The sequence below is a fragment of the Xiphophorus maculatus genome, chromosome 17 (genome assembly GCF_002775205.1).
Source record: "Xiphophorus maculatus strain JP 163 A chromosome 17, X_maculatus-5.0-male, whole genome shotgun sequence".
NCBI classification, from domain to species: Eukaryota; Metazoa; Chordata; class Actinopteri; order Cyprinodontiformes; family Poeciliidae; genus Xiphophorus; species Xiphophorus maculatus.
This window is the reverse complement of record NC_036459.1, coordinates 9783043-9809395: the sequence shown is the minus strand read 5'-3', so window position 1 is coordinate 9809395 and position 26353 is coordinate 9783043. Positions and strand designations below refer to the sequence as shown.

Here is a 26353-nt window from a genome sequence, read left to right as displayed (position 1 = left end):
CTCTCTCTGAATCCTAATGTGTTTGAGCTCTGCCCGCCCATCTCTCTGCGCACTTTGACCTCTTCTCTCTTTGGCAAATATTTACCTCGTTTCCACCCTAAAGTGGTCTGAGCGTTGCATTTGAAGAGGGAAGATGTCCAGAAATCACAGGCTGCTGGTGAAAAATGCCAAGCAGGTTGTTTTAATCTGCAACAACGGGGAGAAGTTCCTGACCAGGCATGGGATGAACAACCTGAGTGTGGTCGAAAACGCCAGCGTTGTCGTCGGCAGGTGAGATTTAACAAAAAGAATTTAAAAACAATTTCTAATTTTAAAAAAGTGACGATACAAGCTGCTGTTTGAGGTAGAAAGTGGTTAATTTCTCCCAGCATGAGAATAAATTGTATTGTTGCTCTTTTTTGTTTGTCCAGTGGCGCCCTCTGTTGGATATTGTTGATAATTACACCAAAAGTCACTAAAATGTTTATTTTTTTAAGCTCAGTTTGTCACCAACTACAACCAAGAGCCAACTTTTGTACATTTCTTAATTACAGTTTTTAGTTTGGATTTCAGTTTTGTGCAAAAGATTTAAACCAACCCTAATCTCTTCACATTATCAGCAATTAATAGATTTCCAAACTGTCTGAAGGAGTTTTCAGTCTGATTCATGACCTCATTTAGTGGAAGAAAAGCCTAAATAAATTAGGGATGACCTAAGACTTTTACACATTACTTCTTCCACCTCAGCTGCAGTCCTTAAAAGTATTCTTTTTTTAATTCATGTGAATTGTTTCTCCTTGCAGTGATGGTCTGATTAAAGCTGTGGGTCCTGCAGAAACCATCAGCGCTCGGTACTCGGAGTCCTCCTTCGATAACGTGATCGATGCTGCAGGGATGTGTGTTCTTCCTGGTGAGCATTGGCTGCAGTTTGCTGCATCTGTCTAATTTATGCAACTTTCAGACCTTAAACATGGAAAATGTTCAAACTGCTACAGTTAAAAGTGCTTTATTAAGTTTATGTATCTATTAAGGGTAACTAAAAAGCACCTTCAAAATGAAGTCAAACACTTTTTTGTAAAAACTTATATTTATTAAATCTATTTAAACTTAAATCTATTTAAAGAAGCCATAATTTAAACATCTTTAGACATGATGCCTCCAAGTCAAGTAAAAAAGGCTCAGTTTAAATTAGAAAGCTGAAAAGTAGAAATTTAATTGGAAAATTTTAAGTATTGTATTTAAAATACATATACCAGTTAGAGAGGACAATAACAGTTAGCATTAACCCATTAGTATTTTTATTTTATTCTCAGTTCTTAAAACTGTCATTTTTTTCCACATTGAGAGGAAATAACATCTGACATAAAATCTTTTTCCTCTCAGTATCTTTTGGTTTATGTGGACTATACAGAGAGCATAAACATTGTGAAATTTAACTCAAAAATCTGTTTACTTTGTAAAACACAGATATCTAGAAAACAAAAATGGAAAAAAATTATATTTGGAAACTCAAACTTATTTCATTTATTACAATAAATGAAAGCACTGAAGTTGTTTTTCCTTGTTCCTTTGTTTCAGGGCTTGTTGATGCTCACACTCATCCAGTCTGGGCCGGAGACAGAGTTCATGAATTTGCAATGAAGGTATAAACATCCTGACTGAGTCTGTTCACTCCCACAGCTTCATTCAGAACTTCTGGGAAAAGTCTAGAACTGGATTATTATTATTTCCCAGATCTGGATAAACATGAATAAGGAAATGCAGGAAAATATTTATTATTTTAGTCCCTCTGTTCACCAATCCTTTCTTTAAGTCTGCCAGCTTTATGCATGGTGTCCTCAAAAAGTCTTAAATTCATAAAAATAAGGCTTTAAAATAACGAATTTAAAAACATTTAGTTTAATTATCACTCTCATATTTTGTGTGAGAGGACTATTTAATCTTGTGGGCAGAAATCTTTATTGTGTTTTGTGCCTTGAGGCAGTTTGTCACCAACTGCCTCAAGCTAACTAGGTGCTAATGTAGCCTTGCTAGTTAGCTTTTTTCCTTTTGCCTGTATCGTTGCGCCTCACTGAAGCTGACCGCACCTGCTTCATATCAAACATCTGCGCTGTGTTTGTACAGCAGATTTTTTTGCATGTCCTGCTATTATTTTAAAGATATTAATAAATGTTTCCAGAGGTCCTCAAAGGTCAATCGGCCCCACAAGTTACAAAATCAACTGTTTGTCAAGCAACTGTGCTATAAGAAAATTTAGCTTCACAAACATAGCAAAATTAATTTATATCAATTTTGTTTGGTTTTGTTAATCTGTGGATTTCTGGTGAGCTCTGGAAACTTTTTTTTTAAACTGTAAAAATTATAACGGCTGAACAAATGTAGCACGGTTCATCAACACCGCATTTCGCTCGATTTTGTAAATGTGGACCGGTTGGTTGACCTTTGATGAGGAAACATTTATTAATATCTGTAAAATAATGGCGAGATAAACGACTTTTCTCCTGCTGCGCAGGCGTTTGACGCCAATATTTAATTTGAAGGGGAGGCAACGTCACTTTCCGTTATGAAACCAACGGCTACTGCTAACTAGCTGCTAATATATCGTTGCTAGCTAGTTAGCTTTCTTTTGCGTCCATCCTGGGTAAGTGTAAATTTATCGCCAGTTGGCCACTTCTGTTGCCAACTCATGTGATGTTACATGCATTAAATAAAAAAAAATAAGGCTTAAAAATCAAAATTGAGCTGGTGAAACATGTAGAAACCGCTTAAAGATGGCTAACACCTCCGACCTGCAGCTAGCCGGTGCCACCTACATGGAGGTGCACCGCGCCGGAGGAGGAATCCACTACACGGTGGAGCACACTCGAGCCGCTGCCGCCTCCGACCTGCTGGCCTCCCTGAGGAGCCGGCTGCAGCGGATGCAGCGAGCCGGAACCACCCTGGTGGAGTGCAAGAGCGGATATGGCCTGGAGCTCCAGACGGAGCTGAAGATGCTGGAGGTGATCGAGGAGGCGAGCAGATCGCTTCCCATCAGCATCTCCTCCACGTACTGTGGAGCCCACGCTGTGCCCAAGTAAGAATCCTTACCGGAGTAAAATACTAACTCCTTTAGTATTTAATGTTCTTCTATACGCTACAATGTGGTCACAATATCTGTAAGCGCTATTATATTCTGTGAAGATCTATATTTCTATAATATTAATGGTCAAATGTTAGTTTTTATTCTTTGTTGTTGCTTGAAAAGTTCACGTCTTTTAGCGTAGCATAGTGTTAAAATGCTGCAGCGCCTCCTGTGGTCATAATATATGGTGGTGGTCACAGAATACGGTGCAACACCGGTGTTCTGTCGGTGTAGCATACCGGAAGTTTGTTTTGATAGTCTGTCGGTTTAACCACCAGTGTTTATGAAGCAGTATGCTGTTTTGATAGGTGCTTCTTTTAGGCCTGTTGGAATAAATTAATCAATCATCATTTTTCTCTCTGTCTTTGTTCCAAAAATTGAATGACAAAAGTCTTCAGCCTGGTGCTTTGGTGTCAATTAGTCATTTTTATGACAGTTTTGTTTACAAAGACTTCGTAATTAGTTTTTTTTTGGCTGTTTCTATTGTTTTCTTTATTTATTTTGGATATTTCAAATGTCTACCAGTGTTAAAGTTCATTGATATTTGCGAATGGAGTTGAAAATGGTCTCAAAATGACATTATTATCGTATATTGCAATAACATCTGGGACCTAATGATAAATTGTCCCAGTAATTATTGCGATAGACAATATTATTATTTAGAAACAATTTCCAAGTAATATGTTGACAACGGGATAATAATGCAAGTTCATCCTCAACAAACAAACACTTGACATTCAAACTGGAAGACATTTGAAATATCCAAAATAAAGCAACAAATGCAACAGAAATAAAAACCACTTAGAACTGCAACCATGAATAAAATGGTTTCAATTTAATGTCTGAAAACAAATTTGACCATATTAATCACTAGAAGGGAAATTATTGAGGCCATCTTCATTGCTTATTGTGACAAGTTTAGCTTTTTTCATATAGTACACAGTTTAAAATGCAGCAATGCACTCATTTAAAAGTTAAACATTCTGCGACATATTTAATCTCTGTCAGTTTGGGGGAAGAATTTATAAGCAGATCAAACACCAGATTAAACCACTTTATGACTCCACTTGCTAAAAAAATATAGAAAACTAGAGTGTACTTTAAAAAAAAAAATGCAGTTAATTAATATAAAATTTATGCACCAAATATTACACAAAAAGCCTGGAGTTATGCTGAAATGATGGGTTGAATGTAACGCAGGCCGTGTTTCTGTCCCTCAGAGGGAAGACGGTGGCAGGCGCCACAGAGGACGTCCTGCAGGTTCAGCTTCCTCGGCTGAAGGAGCTGATGTCTGCCGGGAGACTGAAGGTCCAAAACATCGACGTTTTCTGTGAACAGGGAGTTTTTGATCTGGACTCGACGCGCGCCGTCCTGCTGGCTGGGAAAGAAATGGGCCTCAACATCAACTTCCATGGAGACGAGCTGCATCCCATGAACGCTGCAAAGGTTTACCCAGATCAAAATCACAGTATTTACAGGTTATTCTTACAGTTAATCAATTTAATTGGATAAAAAAAAAGACAAATTCTGCAAATTTTTAATTTAAGCCTTTTTTATAGGATAGAAATGCACAAATAATTAAATTCCTTTAGTGAATGCTTGACCATTTGTAGCAAAGGATCTGCAGTGTTGGCTGATTTGTTTATTTTTGAATAAATCGATAAATAATTGGATAGCAAAAGATGCTCAAGAGACTTTTGTTTTCACAAATTTAGTTTTTCTTAATTGCAAAATGTATATATATACATATATATAGTTTCAAGTTTTACATTTCTAAATAAGGCTGCAGCTAACATTTATTTTAATAATAGATTATTCTGACAACTGAATAAAATTTGACATGCTGCAGATTTTTTGTGTAATCACTTTGTATGGAATATTAGAAATGCATAAAAAATGGAAATTAGCAAATAAAATAAATATTTTATTGCTTAAAATGCAGGAACAGATCATAACTTACTTTACAATGCCACTGGCAGAGTTCTGAGTGGAACATATCTACATGTATATCTTCTGTATATATGTATACATGTATATGTTGCTCATTCATCAAAAGTTTATTATTTGAATTGATTATTCACCACATTAAAACAAGCTGCTGTGTCTCAGATGGGAGCGGATCTCGGAGCGCTGGCTATCAGCCATCTTGAGGAGGTCACAGACGAAGGGATCGTCGCCATGGCGAAATCGAAAACCGCTGCCGTCCTCCTTCCGACCACGGCTTACATCCTACGGTACTGAGACAACAACCTGACTCTCTGCTCCTGGGATTTGTAGTTCATGGATGTTTTTGTGCCTTCAGGTTGCCTCAGCCTCGGGCCAGAGACATGCTGGAGGCAGGCGTGATCGTCGCCCTCGGCAGCGACTTCAACCCCAACGCTTACTGCTGCTCAATGGTCGGTACTCGTCTCTAGCTTCCCGTCCATCCCAACCCGTTCTCCTCATGTAAATGTTTTATTTCCAGCCGGTAGTGATGCATTTAGCCTGCGTCAACATGAGGATGTCCATGACTGAGGCTTTGGCTGCCGCTACCATCAACGCCGCGTACGCTCTCAGCCGCTCCGACACGCACGGATCCCTGGAGGTGAACAAACACGGAGACCTGCTGATCCTGAACGCAACACGGTAAATATCAGATCTTAACTGTTGTCCACTTCCATTCTGTCAACATTTATGTTAATTATTGCTGATGTTTGGCTGCGTAATTGTTCTGTAAAACAATTAACACAATTTAAGACCTGTGTTTAACATATTTAAGGCCAATTTACATGTTTCTTAAAGAAATTAAGACTTTTTAAGATCTTAATGTATGTTGCTAACGTTCTCAGCTTAAATTAACATCAAGATGGCTGAAAGTTGGGTAGAATTTGATGCTTGAAACAGCAAAACTGGCCGACATCAAGTTTAATGTCAGCCATATTGTGAATTTATGGAATGGATCAATGATGGGAATCCTACCAATTTAAATAAACTCCACTTGTTATATGAAGGGAGCTACAACTTGGTGATATTTAAAATGTGCTCCACAATCATCAATTAATTCAAACTTTATTTTTAAATGTAATGGAAAAACTAACTGTTTTAATCATTTACCGGCTTCGATGCGAGTCTGTATAAACCCCTAATTGAAGCTGATTTTCATCCTGGACTTATTTAAAGTCAACCAATTTAAACCTTTGTCTTCATTTTGAACACTTTCTCTGCTGTTTGAAGGTGGGAGCACCTGATTTACCAGCTGGGCGGGCACCAGGAGCTCATCCGCTACGTCGTCATCAGAGGAAACATCGTGTATGATAACGACAAAACCCTGGACCTCTGACCCCGAAGGAACTCCCAGCAGAGGCACGTCTAAAAATAAAGCCACACTTCCTTCCAGCTTTCAGAACAAAAACTGCTGGGTTTATCTATGCCACCAACTTAAGTGCATATTTGTGAATGAACAATAATTAGTGGTGTGTGTTTAAGTCTCAGTCAGTAGCAGAAATGACCAAATAAAATGGTTGGATTTATAAAAAAATGCAAGATTAACACGTGGACTTTGTAGCCTAAGAATATCCTCGTTTACTTTGTGCATTTTAGGTAATATTTCTACTTTTTAACAAATATTTCAGTTTTTATTCAGATAAAAACACATTCTTGACCAAAAATCAACCTTTGATTGTTCTAACAACTTTCTTATGACATTAAGTTCCACAATCTCACTTCTAAAAATTGTAATAGAAAAGACCCTTTTATGTAAGCATATTTGTACATTTGGTTACAAAATAAAAGTTTGTTTTTCTTGAGTTTTTCATAAATCCTTGTGTTTTGAAGGTTCTGCAGCTTGTTGCTGAGTTTTGATTGGATGAAAAAGCCTGTCTCTAATTGGCTGATGTGGTTCATTTGCATATCCTTGTGCTAGAACACTGACCGCATAGTTTGGTCACATAATTACATAGAATCAGATCTGAAAAATCTCTTTCAGCTTTTAAACATTTAAATATCAGCAGAAACCAAAAGAAAAACCTCAGATCGGTGATCAATATCAGCCTTTATTGAACATTGTCATTGAGAATCACTTTCCACAGGCGGAGATTTAAATCTGATCTACTGCCAATATATCTTCAGTCAAGGCTTATAAAAAGAAAGTGTATAAACTATTCTAAATGTTAAAACAGAATATTTGAGTGCATAGAGGAAGTAAAAATAGTAACAGTGGCAAACATGTTAACTGGCTTTCTAAACTATGAAGGTCAGAGTACCAGAGCTGATCTGGAACCAGTTTGGATCCGGTTAAGCTTCGTATTTCTTTCCGGCTCGGTGGATCTGTTGGTAAAGCGTCATGGAGAACGCCATGCCCAGCAGCTGGAAGAAAGAGTTGATGTTCAATCATTACATGCAACAAAAATAGAAAAGTTTAGTTCAAAAACCTGATAAACACCATCAATTAGTTCTGCTTTCATGCCATGTTTGTTGGGTCTTTATTTTGTTAAAGTTCTGGTTATATTCACTTCTAATAAATTGATGATTGTCAAACCAAACTTCATGTTAAATTTAAATTAATATTCTCACCTGTATGACCAACACACACATGGCAATTGTTCCCAGCAGGTGTTTGTTGTCATCCACCCACTGCTCCACCTTATCATAGCAACCCTGCACGCAGAAAACCTTTGAGTTAATCAATGACGCATTCATGAAAATTTTATTTTTGTTCTGTTTTTCTTCCAGGTGAATTGGGACTGGCTCTACATCCACGTGTCGAGTGCATGTTGCACTGCTGGAACATGATTCAAACGGCTCAGTACATGTAATGCATGTAGTTATTTCCTGGTCAGTCCATGCATAAACTGTCACTGCAGCTGGAATAGACCCACAGACTGGTTAGCAAATTAATATCAGTGAAAACTTTCAGTTAATGCAAAACACCCAAAGAGTATTACATTCCTGACAAAGCTAAACTGAGCTGAGATGCTAATAGCCTCTATGCTAGAAACCCTCATGTTGACCAACGGTAACAAACTGCAGTTTGAAAAATTGTTAAATTAGGGGTGGAGGAGCTCTAGAAGTCATTTCAACATTCTTTCTTAATTCTGAAAAGTACCATATTTCCAGACTATAAATCACTTTTTTCATCAAAATGTTACTGAAAAAGCATAATCTATAAAACCTTTCATGCTTGTTGTATTCTTTATACATGGAGAAGTGTTTATTTTTCTTAGTGTGATTTGTTTTTCTTTCAAATGTGCCAGATCATGAAAAATAATAAAACCTGATCATAGAGACAGTAGTTAATTCATCTCACATGTGTCCAGAAGGCGTTTGACGCGTTGCGACCACAGTTCAGGTGAAGCTGCTGGCAGCAGCTGTCTGGAACGACGTTCTCCTGCATGATGCTGGACCAATCGTCTGGCTTCGTCACGCCACAGCACTTCCACTGCGGAGGAGGAAACCAGTTCAGGATGTAGAAACCACTGACATAAAACCAAACCTCATCACTGGCGTGATCTACCTCTTTCTGTATGGTGTTCCAAGCATCCCTCAGGCCTGCATTGTTCTCAGTGTTGTACAGCACCAGCCCCTCTTTTAGGTCCTGTCTGGCGTTTTCCCTCACCTGGGAAGTCACAGGGAGAGGGGATTATGGGTAATGCACACAAACGAAGCACAAAGGATAGGAGTCAAGTTTTACCTTGTCTGTGTACACAAAGAAGAGGATGAGGAGGATCAGTTCAGCCAAAAGGATGATCAAGAGAACAATGAAGAACTGTTTGAAAAGAGGAAAGAGTGTTTCACAATATAGTATTTACTTCCTGAAGTTTACATTCAACAGGTACACTGGAAACAAAATGTTGAAAGAATACACGTAAGTGTAGCATGATGTCAAAAAAACGCCAAATGCTGTACTATGTCAAAAAACGACAAAAATGATGCATGCTATACTATGACGTAAAAAAATGACTAAAATGAAGCATGCTATACTATGATGTAAAAAACGACAAAAATGACACATTTACTATAGTATGTCATTTTTTGACGTCATAGTATAGCATGTCGTTTTTTGGACATTTTCGACATCATACGCATGCTATACTATCATGTCGAAAAACCACAAAAATGACCCATGCTATACTATGACGTAAAAAAACAACAAAATTGATGCATGCTATACTATGACGTAAAAAAACGACAAAAATGACGCATGCTATACTCCATCCATCCATCCATCCATCCATCCATCCATCCATCCATTTTCTGTTCACCCTTTGTCCCTAATGGGGTCGGGAGGGTTGCTGGTGCCCATCTCCAGCTACGTTCCAGGCGGGAGGCGGGGTACACCCTGGACAGGTCGCCAGTCTGTCGCAGGGCAACACAAAGACATACAGGACAAACAACCATTCACACACACACACACCCCTAGGGAGAATTTAGATAGACCAATTAACCTAACAGTCATGTTTTTGCATGCTATACTATGACGTAAAAAAATGACTAAAATGAAGCATGCTATACTATGATGTAAAAAACGACAAAAATGACACATTTACTATAGTATGTCATTTTTTGACGTCATAGTATAGCATGTAGTTTTTTTGACATTTTCGACGTCATAGTATAGCATGTCGTTTTTTTGGACATTTTCGACGTCATAGTATGGCATGTCGTTTTTTTGACAATTTCGACGTCATAGTATAGCATGTCGTTTTTTGGACATTTTCGACGTCATAGTATAGCATGTCGTTTTTTTGGACATTTTCGACGTCATAGTATGGCATGTCGTTTTTTGGACATTTTCGACGTCATAGTATAGCATGTCGTTTTTTTGACATTTTCGACGTCATAGTATAGCATGTCGTTTTTTGGACATTTTCGACGTCATAGTATAGCATGTCGTTTTTTGGACATTTTCGACGTCATAGTATAGCATGTCGTTTTTTTGGACATTTTCGACGTCATAGTATGGCATGTCGTTTTTTGGACATTTTCGACGTCATAGTATAGCATGTCGTTTTTTTGACATTTTTGACGTCATAGTATAGCATGTCGTTTTTTTGGACATTTTCGACGTCATACTATAGCATGTCATTTTATGACATTTTCAACGACATACTATAGCATGTCATTTTATTGGACATTTTCGACGTCATACGCATGCTATACTATCATGTCGAAAAACCACAAAAATGACCCATGCTATACTATGACGTAAAAACACGACAAAATTGATGCATGCTATACTATGACGTAAAAAAACGACAAAATTGACGCATGCTATACTATGACGTAAAAAACGACAAATGCTATACTATGACGTAAAAAAATGACAAAATTGACGCATGCTATACTATCATGTCGAAAAACCACAAAAATGACGCATGCTATACTATGACGTAAAAAAACGACAAAATTGACGCATGCTATACTATGACGTAAAAAAATGACTAAAATTGACGCATTCTATACTATGACGTAAAAAAACGACAAAATTGACGCATGCTATACTATGACGTAAAAAAATGACTAAAATGAAGCATGCTATACTATGACGTAAAAAAATGACTAAAATGAAGCATGCTATACTATGATGTAAAAAACGACAAAAATGACACATTTACTATAGTATGTCATTTTTTGACGTCATAGTATAGCATGTAGTTTTTTTGACATTTTCGACGTCATAGTATAGCATGTAGTTTTTTTGACATTTTCGACGTCATAGTATAGCATGTTGTTTTTTTGGACATTTTCGACGTCATAGTATAGCATGTCGTTTTTTGGACATTTTCGACGTCATAGTATAGCATGTTGTTTTTTTGGACATTTTCGACGTCATAGTATAGCATGTCGTTTTTTGGACATTTTCGACGTCATACTATAGCATGTCATTTTATGACATTTTCAACGACATACTATAGCATGTCATTTTATTGGACATTTTCGACGTCATACGCATGCTATACTATCATGTCGAAAAACCACAAAAATGACCCATGCTATACTATGACGTAAAAACACGACAAAATTGATGCATGCTATACTATGACGTAAAAAAACGACAAAATTGACGCATGCTATACTATGACGTAAAAAACGACAAATGCTATACTATGACGTAAAAAAATGACAAAATTGACGCATGCTATACTATCATGTCGAAAAACCACAAAAATGACGCATGCTATACTATGACGTAAAAAAACGACAAAATTGACGCATGCTATACTATGACGTAAAAAAATGACTAAAATTGACGCATTCTATACTATGACGTAAAAAAACGACAAAATTGACGCATGCTATACTATGACGTAAAAAAATGACTAAAATGAAGCATGCTATACTATGATGTAAAAAACGACAAAAATGACACATTTACTATAGTATGTCATTTTTTGACGTCATAGTATAGCATGTTGTTTTTTTGGACATTTTCGACGTCATAGTATAGCATGTCGTTTTTTGGACATTTTCGACGTCATAGTATAGCATGTCGTTTTTTTGGACATTTTCGACGTCATAGTATGGCATGTCGTTTTTTGGACATTTTCGACGTCATAGTATAGCATGTCGTTTTTTTGACATTTTTGACGTCATAGTATAGCATGTCGTTTTTTTGGACATTTTCGACGTCATACTATAGCATGTCGTTTTTTTGGACATTTTCGACGTCATACTATAGCATGTCATTTTATGACATTTTCAACGACATACTATAGCATGTCATTTTATTGGACATTTTCGACGTCATACGCATGCTATACTATCATGTCGAAAAACCACAAAAATGACCCATGCTATACTATGACGTAAAAACACGACAAAATTGATGCATGCTATACTATGACGTAAAAAAACGACAAAATTGACGCATGCTATACTATGACGTAAAAAACGACAAATGCTATACTATGACGTAAAAAAATGACAAAATTGACGCATGCTATACTATCATGTCGAAAAACGACAAAATTGACGCATGCTATACTATGACGTAAAAAAATGACTAAAATTGACGCATTCTATACTATGACGTAAAAAAACGACAAAATTGACGCATGCTATACTATGACGTAAAAAAATGACTAAAATGAAGCATGCTATACTATGACGTAAAAAAATGACTAAAATGAAGCATGCTATACTATGATGTAAAAAACGACAAAAATGACACATTTACTATAGTATGTCATTTTTTGACGTCATAGTATAGCATGTCGTTTTTTTGACATTTTCGACGTCATAGTATAGCATGTCGTTTTTTGGACATTTTCGACGTCATAGAATAGCATGTTGTTTTTTTGGACATTTTCGACGTCATAGTATAGCATGTCGTTTTTTGGACATTTTCGACGTCATAGTATAGCATGTCGTTTTTTTGGACATTTTCGACGTCATAGTATGGCATGTCGTTTTTTGGACATTTTCGACGTCATAGTATAGCATGTCGTTTTTTTGGACATTTTCGACGTCATAGTATAGCATGTCGTTTTTTTGGACATTTTCGACGTCATAGTATAGCATGTCGTTTTTTTGGACATTTTCGACGTCATACTATAGCATGTCATTTTATGACATTTTCAACGACATACTATAGCATGTCATTTTATTGGACATTTTCGACGTCATACGCATGCTATACTATCATGTCGAAAAACCACAAAAATGACCCATGCTATACTATGACGTAAAAACACGACAAAATTGATGCATGCTATACTATGACGTAAAAAAACGACAAAATTGACGCATGCTATACTATGACGTAAAAAACGACAAATGCTATACTATGACGTAAAAAAATGACAAAATTGACGCATGCTATACTATCATGTCGAAAAACCACAAAAATGACGCATGCTATACTCCATCCATCCATCCATCCATCCATCCATCCATCCATCCATCCATTTTCTGTTCACCCTTTGTCCCTAATGGGGTCGGGAGGGTTGCTGGTGCCCATCTCCAGCTACGTTCCAGGCGGGAGGCGGGGTACACCCTGGACAGGTCGCCAGTCTGTCGCAGGGCAACACAAAGACATACAGGACAAACAACCATTCACACACACACACACACACCCCTAGGGAGAATTTAGATAGACCAATTAACCTAACAGTCATGTTTTTGCATGCTATACTATGACGTAAAAAAACGACAAAATTGACGCATGCTATACTATGACGTAAAAAAACGACAAAATTGACGCATGCTATACTATGACGTAAAAAAACGACAAAATTGACGCATGCTATACTATGACGTAAAAAAATGACTAAAATGAAGCATGCTATACTATGATGTAAAAAACGACAAAAATGACACATTTACTATAGTATGTCATTTTTTGACGTCATAGTATAGCATGTAGTTTTTTTGACATTTTCGACGTCATAGTATAGCATGTAGTTTTTTTGACATTTTCGACGTCATAGTATAGCATGTCGTTTTTTGGACATTTTCGACGTCATAGATAGCATGTCGTTTTTTTGGACATTTTCGACGTCATAGTATAGCATGTCGTTTTTTGGACATTTTCGACGTCATAGTATAGCATGTCGTTTTTTGGACATTTTCGACGTCATAGTATAGCATGTCGTTTTTTTGGACATTTTCGACGTCATAGTATAGCATGTCGTTTTTTGACATTTTCGACGTCATAGTATAGCATGTCGTCTTTTTGGACATTTTAGACGTCATACTATAGCATGTCGTTTTTTTGACATTTTCGACGTCATAGTATAGCATGTCGTTTTTTGGACATTTTCGACGTCATAGTATAGCATGTCGTTTTTTTGGACATTTTCGACGTCATAGTATAGCATGTCGTTTTTTTGGACATTTTCGACGTCATAGTATAGCATGTCGTTTTTTTGGACATTTTCGACGTCATACTATAGCATGTCATTTTATGACATTTTCAACGACATACTATAGCATGTCATTTTATTGGACATTTTCGACGTCATACGCATGCTATACTATCATGTCGAAAAACCACAAAAATGACCCATGCTATACTATGACGTAAAAACACGACAAAATTGATGCATGCTATACTATGACGTAAAAAAACGACAAAATTGACGCATGCTATACTATGACGTAAAAAACGACAAATGCTATACTATGACGTAAAAAAATGACAAAATTGACGCATGCTATACTATCATGTCGAAAAACCACAAAAATGACGCATGCTATACTCCATCCATCCATCCATCCATCCATCCATCCATCCATCCATCCATTTTCTGTTCACCCTTTGTCCCTAATGGGGTCGGGAGGGTTGCTGGTGCCCATCTCCAGCTACGTTCCAGGCGGGAGGCGGGGTACACCCTGGACAGGTCGCCAGTCTGTCGCAGGGCAACACAAAGACATACAGGACAAACAACCATTCACACACACACACACACACCCCTAGGGAGAATTTAGATAGACCAATTAACCTAACAGTCATGTTTTTGCATGCTATACTATGACGTAAAAAAACGACAAAATTGACGCATGCTATACTATGACGTAAAAAAACGACAAAATTGACGCATGCTATACTATGACGTAAAAAAACGACAAAATTGACGCATGCTATACTATGACGTAAAAAAATGACTAAAATGAAGCATGCTATACTATGATGTAAAAAACGACAAAAATGACACATTTACTATAGTATGTCATTTTTTGACGTCATAGTATAGCATGTAGTTTTTTTGACATTTTCGACGTCATAGTATAGCATGTAGTTTTTTTGACATTTTCGACGTCATAGTATAGCATGTCGTTTTTTGGACATTTTCGACGTCATAGATAGCATGTCGTTTTTTTGGACATTTTCGACGTCATAGTATAGCATGTCGTTTTTTGGACATTTTCGACGTCATAGTATAGCATGTCGTTTTTTGGACATTTTCGACGTCATAGTATAGCATGTCGTTTTTTTGGACATTTTCGACGTCATAGTATAGCATGTCGTTTTTTGACATTTTCGACGTCATAGTATAGCATGTCGTCTGTTTGGACATTTTAGACGTCATACTATAGCATGTCGTTTTTTTGACATTTTCGACGTCATAGTATAGCATGTCGTTTTTTGGACATTTTCGACGTCATAGTATAGCATGTCGTTTTTTTGGACATTTTCGACGTCATAGTATAGCATGTCGTTTTTTGGACATTTTCGACGTCATAGTATAGCATGTCGTTTTTTTGGACATTTTGGACGTCATAGTATAGCATGTCGTTTTTTTGGACATTTTCGACGTCATAGTATAGCATGTCGTTTTTTTGGACATTTTCGACGTCATAGTATAGCATGTCGTTTTTTTGACATTTTCGACGTCATAGTATAGCATGTCGTTTTTTTGACATTTTCGACGTCATACTATAGCATGTCATTTTTTTTTTGACATTTTCGACGTCATAGTATGGCATGTCGTTTTTTGGACATTTTCGACGTCATAGTATAGCATGTCGTTTTTTTGGACATTTTCGACGTCATAGTATAGCATGTCGTTTTTTTGGACATTTTCGACGTCATAGTATAGCATGTCGTTTTTTTGGACATTTTCGACGTCATAGTATGGCATGTCGTTTTTTGGACATTTTCGACGTCATAGTATAGCATGTCGTTTTTTTGGACATTTTGGACGTCATAGTATAGCATGTCGTTTTTTTGGACATTTTTGACGTCATAGTATAGCATGTCGTTTTTTTGACATTTTTGACGTCATAGTATAGCATGTCGTTTTTTTGACATTTTTGACGTCATAGTATAGCATGTCGTTTTTTTGGACATTTTCGACGTCATACTATAGCATGTCATTTTATGACATTTTCAACGACATACTATAGCATGTCATTTTATTGGACATTTTCGACGTCATACGCATGCTATACTATCATGTCGAAAAACCACAAAAATGACCCATGCTATACTATGACGTAAAAACACGACAAAATTGATGCATGCTATACTATGACGTAAAAAAACGACAAAATTGACGCATGCTATACTATGACGTAAAAAACGACAAATGCTATACTATGACGTAAAAAAATGACAAAATTGACGCATGCTATACTATCATGTCGAAAAACCACAAAAATGACGCATGCTATACTCCATCCATCCATCCATCCATCCATCCATCCATCCATCCATCCATCCATCCATCCATCCATTTTCTGTTCACCCTTTGTCCCTAATGGGGTCGGGAGGGTTGCTGGTGCCCATCTCCAGCTACGTTCCAGGCGGGAGGCGGGGTACACCCTGGACAGGTCGCCAGTCTGTCGCAGGGCAACACAAAGACATACAGGACAAACAACCATTCACACACACACACACCCCTAGGGAGAATTTAGATAGACCAATTAACCTAACAGTCATGTTTTTGCATGCTATACTATGACGTAAAAAAACGACAAAATTGACGCATGCTATACTATGACGTAAAAAAATGACTAAAATTGACGCATTCTATACTATGACGTAAAAAAACGACAAAATTGACGCATGCTATACTATGACGTAAAAAAATGACTAAAATGAAGCATGCTATACTATGATGTAAAAAACGACAAAAATGACACATTTACTATAGTATGTCATTTTTTGACGTCATAGTATAGCATGTCGTTTTTTTGACATTTTCGACGTCATAGATAGCATGTCGTTTTTTTGGACATTTTCGACGTCATAGTATAGCATGTCGTTTTTTGGACATTTTCGACGTCATAGTATAGCATGTCGTTTTTTGGACATTTTCGACGTCATAGTATAGCATGTCGTTTTTTTGGACATTTTCGACGTCATAGTATAGCATGTCGTTTTTTGGACATTTTCGACGTCATAGTATAGCATGTCGTTTTTTTGGACATTTTGGACGTCATAGTATAGCATGTCGTTTTTTTGGACATTTTGGACGTCATAGTATAGCATGTCGTTTTTTTGGACATTTTCGACGTCATAGTATAGCATGTCGTTTTTTTGGACATTTTCGACGTCATAGTATAGCATGTCGTTTTTTTGACATTTTCGACGTCATAGTATAGCATGTCGTTTTTTTGACATTTTCGACGTCATACTATAGCATGTCATTTTTTTTTGACATTTTCGACGTCATACTATAGCATGTCATTTTATTGGACATTTTCGACGTCATACGCATGCTATACTATCATGTCGAAAAACCACAAAAATGAGGCATGCTATACTCCATCCATCCATCCATCCATCCATCCATCCATCCATTTTCTGTTCACCCTTTGTCCCTAATGGGGTCGGGAGGGTTGCTGGTGCCCATCTCCAGCTACGTTCCAGGCGGGAGGCAGGGTACACCCTGGACAGGTCGCCAGTCTGTCGCAGGGCAACACAAAGACATACAGGACAAACAACCATTCACACACACACACACACACCCCTAGGGAGAATTTAGATAGACCAATTAACCTAACAGTCATGTTTTTGCATGCTATACTATGACGTAAAAAAACGACAAAATTGACGCATGCTATACTATGACGTAAAAAAATGACTAAAATTGACGCATTCTATACTATGACGTAAAAAAACGACAAAATTGACGCATGCTATACTATGACGTAAAAAAACGACAAAATTGACGCATGCTATACTATGACGTAAAAAAATGACTAAAATGAAGCATGCTATACTATGATGTAAAAAACGACAAAAATGACACATTTACTATAGTATGTCATTTTTTGACATCATGGTATAGCATGTCGTTTTTTTGGACATTTTCAACGTCATAGTAGCATGTCGTCTTTTTGGACATTTTAGACGTCATAGTATAGCATGTCGTTTTTTGGACATTTTCGACGTCATAGTATAGCATGTCGTTTTTTTGGACATTTTCGGCGTCATAGTATAGCATGTCGTTTTTTGGACATTTTCGACGTCATAGTATAGCATGTCATTTTTTTTTGACATTTTCGACGTCATACTATAGCATGTCGTTTTTTTGACATTTTCGACATCATACTATAGCATGTCATTTTTTTGGACATTTTCGACGTCATACGCATGCTATACTATCATGTCGAAAAACCACAAAAATGACCCATGCTATACTATGACGTAAAAAAACGACAAAATTGATGCATGCTATACTATGACGTAAAAAAACGACAAAAATGACGCATGCTATACTATGACGTAAAAAACGACAAATGCTATACTATGACGTAAAAAACGACAAATGCTATACTATGACGTAAAAAAACGACAAAATTGACGCATGCTATACTATGACGTAAAATAATGACAAAAATGACGCATGCTATACTATCATGTCGAAAAACCACAAAAATGAGGCATGCTATACTCCATCCATCCATCCATCCATCCATCCATCCATCCATCCATCCATCCATCCATTTTCTGTTCACCCTTTGTCCCTAATGGGGTCGGGAGGGTTGCTGGTGCCCATCTCCAGCTACGTTCCAGGCGGGAGGCGGGGTACACCCTGGACAGGTCGCCAGTCTGTCGCAGGGCAACACAAAGACATACAGGACAAACAACCATTCACACACACACACACACACCCCTAGGGAGAATTTAGATAGACCAATTAACCTAACAGTCATGTTTTTGCATGCTATACTATGACGTAAAAAAACGACAAAATTGACGCATGCTATACTATGACGTAAAAAAACGACAAAATTGACGCATGCTATACTATGACGTAAAAAAATGACTAAAATTGACGCATTCTATACTATGACGTAAAAAACGACAAAAACGAGGCATGCTATACTATGACGTACAAACGACAATACAAACGACAATACAAACGACTATGACGTACAAACGACATAAAAAAATGAAAAAAATGGCGCATGCTATACTGTGACGTAAATAAAACGACAAAATTGACGCATGCTATACTATGACGTAAAATAATGACAAAAATGACGCATGCTATACTATGACGTAAAATAATGACAAAAATGAGGCATGCTATACTATGACGTAAAAAAACGACAAAAATGACGCATGCTATACTATGACGTAAAATAATGACAAAAATGAGGCATGCTATACTATGACGTAAAAAAACGACAAAATTGACGCATGCTATACTATGACGTATAAAAACGACAAAAATGACGTTTTTGTCGTCATTTTTGACGACAAAAAAGACGACAAAAACGTCGTCATTCATGACAATATTTGTCAAAATATTGACAAATATTGAATATTTGTCAATATTTTCTATGACGTAAAATATTGACAAAAATGATGGGTGCTATACAATGACGTAAAAAAAGACAAAATGACCCATGCTATACTATCATGTCGAAAAACCACAAAATTGATGCATGCTATACTATGACGTAAAAAAACGACAAAAATGAGGCATGCTATACTATGACGTAAAAAAACGACAAAAATGACGCATGCTATACTATGACGTAAAAAACGACATAAAAAAATGACAAAAATGGCGCATGCTATACTATGACGTAAAATAATGACAAAAATGACACGCTATACTATGATGTCAAAAAATGACAAAAATGACATGCTATACTATCATGTCGAAAAACCACAAAAATGAGGTATGCTACACTATGACGTAAAAAAATGAAAAAAATGACGCATGCGATACTATGACGTAAAATAATGACAAAAATGACGCATGCTATACTATGACGTAAAATAATGACAAAAATTAGGCATGCTATACTATGACATAAAATAATGACAAAAATGACGCATGCTATACTATGACGTAAAATAATGACAAAAATGACGCATGCTATACTATCATGTCGAAAAACCACAAAAATGAGGCATGCTATACTATGACGTACAAACGACAAAATTGACGCATGCTATACTATGACGTATAAAAACGACAAAAATGACGTTTTTGTCGTCATTTTTGACGACAAAAAAGACGACAAAAACGTCGTCATTCATGACAATATTTGTCAAAATATTGACAAATATTGAATATTTGTCAATATTTTCTATGACGTAAAATATTGACAAAAATGAGGCATGCTATACTATGACGTAAAAAAACGACAAAAATGACGCATGCTTATACTATGATGTAAAAAAATGACAAAATTGACGCATGCTTATACTATGACGTAAAAAAATGACAAAAATGACACATGCTATGCTATGATGTCGAAATGAGATAAAATGATGCATGCTATACTATGATGTAAAAAACGACAAAAATGACACATTTACTATAGTATGTCATTTTTTGACATCATAGTATAGCATGTCGTTTTTTTGGACATTTTCAACGTCATAGTAGCATGTCGTCTTTTTGGACATTTTAGACATCATAGTATAGCATGTAGTTTTTTTGACATTTTCGACGTCATGGTATAGCATGTCGTTTTTTTGGACATTTTCGACGTCATAGTATAGCATGTCGTCTTTTTGGACATTTTCGACGTCATAGTATAGCATGTCGTTTTTTTGGACATTTTCGACGTCATAGTATAGCATGTCATTTTTTTTTGACATTTTCGACGTCATACTATAGCATGTCGTTTTTTTGACATTTTCGACATCATACTATAGCATGTCATTTTATTGGACATTTTCGACGTCATACGCATGCTATACTATCATGTCGAAAAACCACAAAAATGACCCATGCTATACTATGACGTAAAAAAACGACAAAATTGATGCATGCTATACTATGACGTAAAAAAACGACAAAAATGACGCATGCTATACTATGACGTAAAAAACGACAAATGCTATACTATGACGTAAAAAAACGACAAAATTGACGCATGCTATACTATGACGTAAAAAACGACAAATGCTATACTATGACGTAAAAAAACGACAAAATTGACGCATGCTATACTATGACGTAAAAAACGACAAATGCTATACTATGACGTAAAAAAACGACAAAATTGACGCATGCTATACTATGACGTAAAATAATGACAAAAATGACGCATGCTATACTATCATGTCGAAAAACCACAAAAATGAGGCATGCTATACTCCATCCATCCATCCATCCATCCATCCATCCATCCATCCATTTTCTGTTCACCCTTTGTCCCTAATGGGGTCGGGAGGGTTGCTGGTGCCCATCTCCAGCTACGTTCCAGGCGGGAGGCGGGGTACACCCTGGACAGGTCGCCAGTCTGTCGCAGGGCAACACAAAGACATACAGGACAAACAACCATTCACACACACACACACCCCTAGGGAGAATTTAGATAGACCAATTAACCTAACAGTCATGTTTTTGCATGCTATACTATGACGTAAAAAAACGACAAAATTGACGCATGCTATACTATGACGTAAAAAACGACAAATGCTATACTATGACGTAAAAAAACGACAAAATTGACGCATGCTATACTATGACGTAAAATAATGACAAAAATGACGCATGCTATACTATCATGTCGAAAAACCACAAAAATGAGGCATGCTATACTCCATCCATCCATCCATCCATCCATCCATCCATCCATTTTCTGTTCACCCTTTGTCCCTAATGGGGTCGGGAGGGTTGCTGGTGCCCATCTCCAGCTACGTTCCAGGCGGGAGGCGGGGTACACCCTGGACAGGTCGCCAGTCTGTCGCAGGGCAACACAAAGACATACAGGACAAACAACCATTCACACACACACACACACACCCCTAGGGAGAATTTAGATAGACCAATTAACCTAACAGTCATGTTTTTGCATGCTATACTATGACGTAAAAAAACGACAAAATTGACGCATGCTATACTATGACGTAAAAAAACGACAAAAATGACGCATGCTATACTATGACGTAAAATAATGACAAAAATGAGGCATGCTATACTATGACGTAAAAAAACGACAAAAATGACGCATGCTATACTATGACGTAAAAAACGACATAAAAAAATGACAAAAATGGCGCATGCTATACTATGACGTAAAAAAACGACAAAAATGACGCATGCTATACTATGACGTAAAATAATGACAAAAATGACGCATGCTATACTATGACGTAAAATAATGACAAAAATGAGGCATGCTATACTATGACGTAAAAAAACGACAAAAATGACGCATGCTATACTATGACGTAAAAAACGACATAAAAAAATGACAAAAATGGCGCATGCTATACTATGACGTAAAATAATGACAAAAATGACACGCTATACTATGATGTCAAAAAATGACAAAAATGACATGCTATACTATCATGTCGAAAAACCACAAAAATGAGGTATGCTACACTATGACGTAAAAAAACGACAAAATTGACGCATGCTATACTATGACATAAAAAAATGAAAAAAATGACGCATGCGATACTATGACGTAAAATAATGACAAAAATTAGGCATGCTATACTATGACATAAAATAATGACAAAAATGACGCATGCTATACTATGACGTAAAATAATGACAAAAATGACGCATGCTATACTATCATGTCGAAAAACCACAAAAATGAGGCATGCTATACTCCATCCATCCATCCATCCATCCATCCATTTTCTGTTCACCCTTTGTCCCTAATGGGGTCGGGAGGGTTGCTGGTGCCCATCTCCAGCTACGTTCCAGGCGGGAGGCGGGGTACACCCTGGACAGGTCGCCAGTCTGTCGCAGGGCAACACAAAGACATACAGGACAAACAACCATTCACACACACACACACACACACCCCTAGGGAGAATTTAGATAGACCAATTAACCTAACAGTCATGTTTTTGCATGCTATACTATGACGTAAAAAAACGACAAAATTGACGCATTCTATACTATGACGTAAAAAACGACAAAAACGAGGCATGCTATACTATGACGTACAAACGACAATACAAACGACAATACAAACGACTATGACGTACAAACGACATAAAAAAATGAAAAAAATGGCGCATGCTATACTGTGACGTAAATAAAACGACAAAATTGACGCATGCTATACTATGACGTATAAAAACGACAAAAATGACGTTTTTGTCGTCATTTTTGACGACAAAAAAGACGACAAAAACGTCGTCATTCATGACAATATTTGTCAAAATATTGACAAATATTGAATATTTGTCAATATTTTCTATGACGTAAAATATTGACAAAAATGATGGGTGCTATACAATGACGTAAAAAAACGACAAAATGACCCATGCTATACTATCATGTCGAAAAACCACAAAATTGATGCATGCTATACTATGACGTAAAAAAACGACAAAAATGAGGCATGCTATACTATGACGTAAAAAAACGACAAAAATGACGCATGCTATACTATGACGTAAAAAACGACATAAAAAAATGACAAAAATGGCGCATGCTATACTATGACGTAAAATAATGACAAAAATGACACGCTATACTATGATGTCAAAAAATGACAAAAATGACATGCTATACTATCATGTCGAAAAACCACAAAAATGAGGTATGCTACACTATGACGTAAAAAAACGACAAAATTGACGCATGCTATACTATGACATAAAAAAATGAAAAAAATGACGCATGCGATACTATGACGTAAAATAATGACAAAAATTAGGCATGCTATACTATGACATAAAATAATGACAAAAATGACGCATGCTATACTATGACGTAAAATAATGACAAAAATGACGCATGCTATACTATCATGTCGAAAAACCACAAAAATGAGGCATGCTATACTATGACGTACAAACGACAAAATTGACGCATGCTATGACGTATAAAAACGACAAAAATGACGTTTTTGTCGTCATTCTTGACGACAAAAAAGACGACAAAAACGTCGTCATTCATGACAATATTTGTCAAAATATTGACAAATATTGAATATTTGTCAATATTTTCTATGACGTAAAATATTGACAAAAATGAGGCATGCTATACTATGACGTAAAAAAACGACAAAAATGAGGCATGCTATACTATGACGTAAAAAAATGACAAAATTGACGCATGCTTATACTATGACGTAAAAAAATGACAAAAATGACACATGCTATGCTATGATGTCGAAATGAGATAAAATGATGCATGCTATACTATGATGTAAAAAACGACAAAAATGACACATGCTATGATGTCGAAAATGAGATACAATGACACATTCTATACTATGACTTCAAAAAATGACAAAAATGACACATTTTTGTCGAAAAACGACAAAAATGAGGCATGCTATACTATGACGTCAAAAAATGACATAGTATAGTAGAGTAAAAAACTCTACTATACTATGTACTGAGAATGAAAACTCACATTGATCAGTAGAATAAAAATACAATAATAATAAAAACAGTTTGATGTAGCGCTACTCACACTCAGCAGCAGACACTTGTTCTCCTTGATGGCACCCAGGCAGCCCAGGAAACCCGTCACCATGACAACAGTGCCCAGTGTGATGATGAGGTTGGCGGCCGAGAGAGCGGGGAAGGAAGGGGACAGGGTGGCGAAGCTGCCCTGGGAAACCGAAAGCCAAACTCCGACACCCAACAACCCGCATCCGCCCAGCTGGAACGCACAAAAAAATACCTGACAAAAAAATCCTAATCATAAAATATCGTATTACTGTTAACAGTTGTAAGAACTTACCCAGAAGAAGAGGTTGAAGAGGAAAAGCATGTATTTCACACAACAAATGCAACCCCGAGCCATGACTGAAGACAAAGGGATCTGCTAAAATTAAATACAGAGAACAAAAAAAACATAAATGCAACAATTTATCACTCAAGTCTAACTTTAACTTTTCCAAGTTCCAGAACTGTTGGAAAAACTTCTCATATTTGCTGATTCACTTTTTTTTCTTAAACTGAAGACCACACAGTAAGTTCACATAGCGCTTTGATTCATTTTATTTTGGCACCGAAACCACATTAAAGGAAAGAAGCAATAAACTCACCGCTTTAAGAACGAAGACAACTCTGCAGCTTGAAGGTTTCTGTAAAACACAAATATATAATTATAGTCTGGAAATTATATGACAGACAAAAAATAAGAGTAAAAACAATTGGATATAAATGACTTCATGACACAAATATTGTTGAAAAGGAGGAAAGAAAATGCAAATTGTTTGAAAATTTGATTCAAAATGCCTCATTTGAATTAGTTTAACACATTGTTTCATATTTTTATCAACTATTAGGAATCTATATTTGTCCCCACAGCAACATTTACTCACTTTTGTGAATTAAATTTATGTCACACAAAAACATTCGTATTTTCTCCTGATCAAAAACATACTTTTTGTTGATTGGTTTTGGTAATTATTATATATTACAGCTTAGGAAAGCAAAACATTTTAAGATCATATCGTTCAGCCCTAATATTTATATTTCATAGAGTTAATTTGTTCTTTGTCGTTTTAGCAAACATTACTAATTGTTATTGTAAATGTAAAAAAAAACACGCTTGAATCTAACCTTGAAAACGAAAAAGTGTCAAAAAGCAGAATTTTTAAAAAAGACTAAGAAAATCCAATTTAAAGTTTTTTCCTGACTTTTGTTTTACTATCAAATAAAAAATAAAATGACGTTATCAAAAAACTTTCGAAACTCGTTAAACCTAACAATTTTATCTAAAGAAAAACACGCGTTTTTATAAAATAAAATGTATTTTAAAGAGAGGGAGAAAATACCAAGAAAAATGTGTAATAGTTTTAGAGTTGAGATTTTTGGACGTTAATAAAAAAAAAATTAATTAGGCGAAATATCAACTGTCCATTTCTTACTTTATGCTAAAATACATCGTCTGTTTTAACCAGTCTACATACTTTAGGGATTCTACGCCGTGACGTATCGTTTACGTCACGGCGTCCCCAGATTTCGCCGTTCTCAAAAGTTTAGGCAGTAAAAACTGGACGAAAACGGAGAAATGCAGTTTCAAAACACTTCTCCTTGTTTATATTCAGATATGTAATGTTTCTGATAAGCAAATTAACCGCTTTCCTTCGTCTCGTGCCGTGTTTGCTTTCATGCCCATGCAGCCAAAAAAAAAAAAGTGACGAAGAGGAAAATCAGGGATAAAATCTCACCGTTAGCTACGAACTGGCGTCCATCTTCTCACAAAAAGTCTGGCGTCTTTTACAGCAGAAACCTTCACATTCTGCTTCTGCGAACAGCCGGAGTCGGTTTTAAAACACAAGTCCAGTAGCTTGAAACAGTGGCCGCAGCTTTGGAAATCCGTCGACGGCTGGAAGTGAAGAGGAGTTTTCCCCTGCGGAGGGAGGCGGAGCTGGACAGGAGGCCAGGAACGGGCCCGCTCCTCAGTCACCCGCCGGCGCACG

The 26353-nt window shown here is 36.6% G+C and overlaps 2 protein-coding genes across 3 annotated transcripts; one reads left to right on the top strand and one right to left on the bottom strand.

Annotated features, from left to right (window-relative positions):
- The first annotated feature begins 33 nt into the window (after positions 1–33).
- On the top strand, positions 34–8383 carry amdhd1 (amidohydrolase domain containing 1). Its single transcript, XM_014474617.2, has 10 exons — positions 34–270; positions 783–889; positions 1558–1622; positions 2775–3052; positions 4321–4546; positions 5210–5334; positions 5403–5496; positions 5565–5725; positions 6314–6442; positions 7811–8383. Exons 1-9 carry the CDS (start codon positions 134–136, stop codon positions 6417–6419), a joined length of 1299 nt encoding a protein of 432 aa, XP_014330103.1. The 5' UTR covers positions 34–133; the 3' UTR covers positions 6420–6442; positions 7811–8383.
- Positions 7112–26306, bottom strand: LOC102235523 (tetraspanin-9). 2 transcript variants are annotated; one of them, XM_023350338.1, is made up of 9 exons: positions 26102–26306; positions 24971–25009; positions 24664–24747; positions 24391–24582; positions 8769–8843; positions 8592–8693; positions 8385–8516; positions 7652–7735; positions 7112–7444 (listed from the first exon to the last, which is right to left on the bottom strand). In XM_023350338.1, exons 3-9 carry the CDS (start codon positions 24724–24726, stop codon positions 7373–7375), a joined length of 720 nt encoding a protein of 239 aa, XP_023206106.1. In that variant the 5' UTR covers positions 24727–24747; positions 24971–25009; positions 26102–26306; the 3' UTR covers positions 7112–7372. The 2 variants fall into 2 exon arrangements, with proteins under 2 accessions (XP_023206106.1, XP_023206105.1); XM_023350337.1 differs by having other exon boundaries at positions 24664–24744.
- Between the last annotated feature and the right edge of the window lie 47 nt (positions 26307–26353).

Excerpts from the sequence above, each read along its gene's own strand:
- amdhd1 (XM_014474617.2), top strand. The coding sequence starts at position 134 with ATGTCCAGAAATCACAGGCTGCTGGTGAAAAATGCCAAGCAGGTTGTT. Across the intron at positions 1,623-2,774 it reads TTCATGAATTTGCAATGAAG|CTAGCCGGTGCCACCTACAT; the intron begins GTATAAACATCC and ends TCCGACCTGCAG. Across the intron at positions 5,726-6,313 it reads CTGATCCTGAACGCAACACG|GTGGGAGCACCTGATTTACC; the intron begins GTAAATATCAGA and ends TGCTGTTTGAAG.
- LOC102235523 (XM_023350338.1), bottom strand. The coding sequence starts at position 24,726 with ATGGCTCGGGGTTGCATTTGTTGTGTGAAATACATGCTTTTCCTCTTC. Across the intron at positions 8,694-8,768 it reads TCTTTGTGTACACAGACAAG|GTGAGGGAAAACGCCAGACA; the intron begins GTAAAACTTGAC and ends GTGACTTCCCAG. Across the intron at positions 8,517-8,591 it reads GGAACACCATACAGAAAGAG|TGGAAGTGCTGTGGCGTGAC; the intron begins GTAGATCACGCC and ends CCTCCTCCGCAG.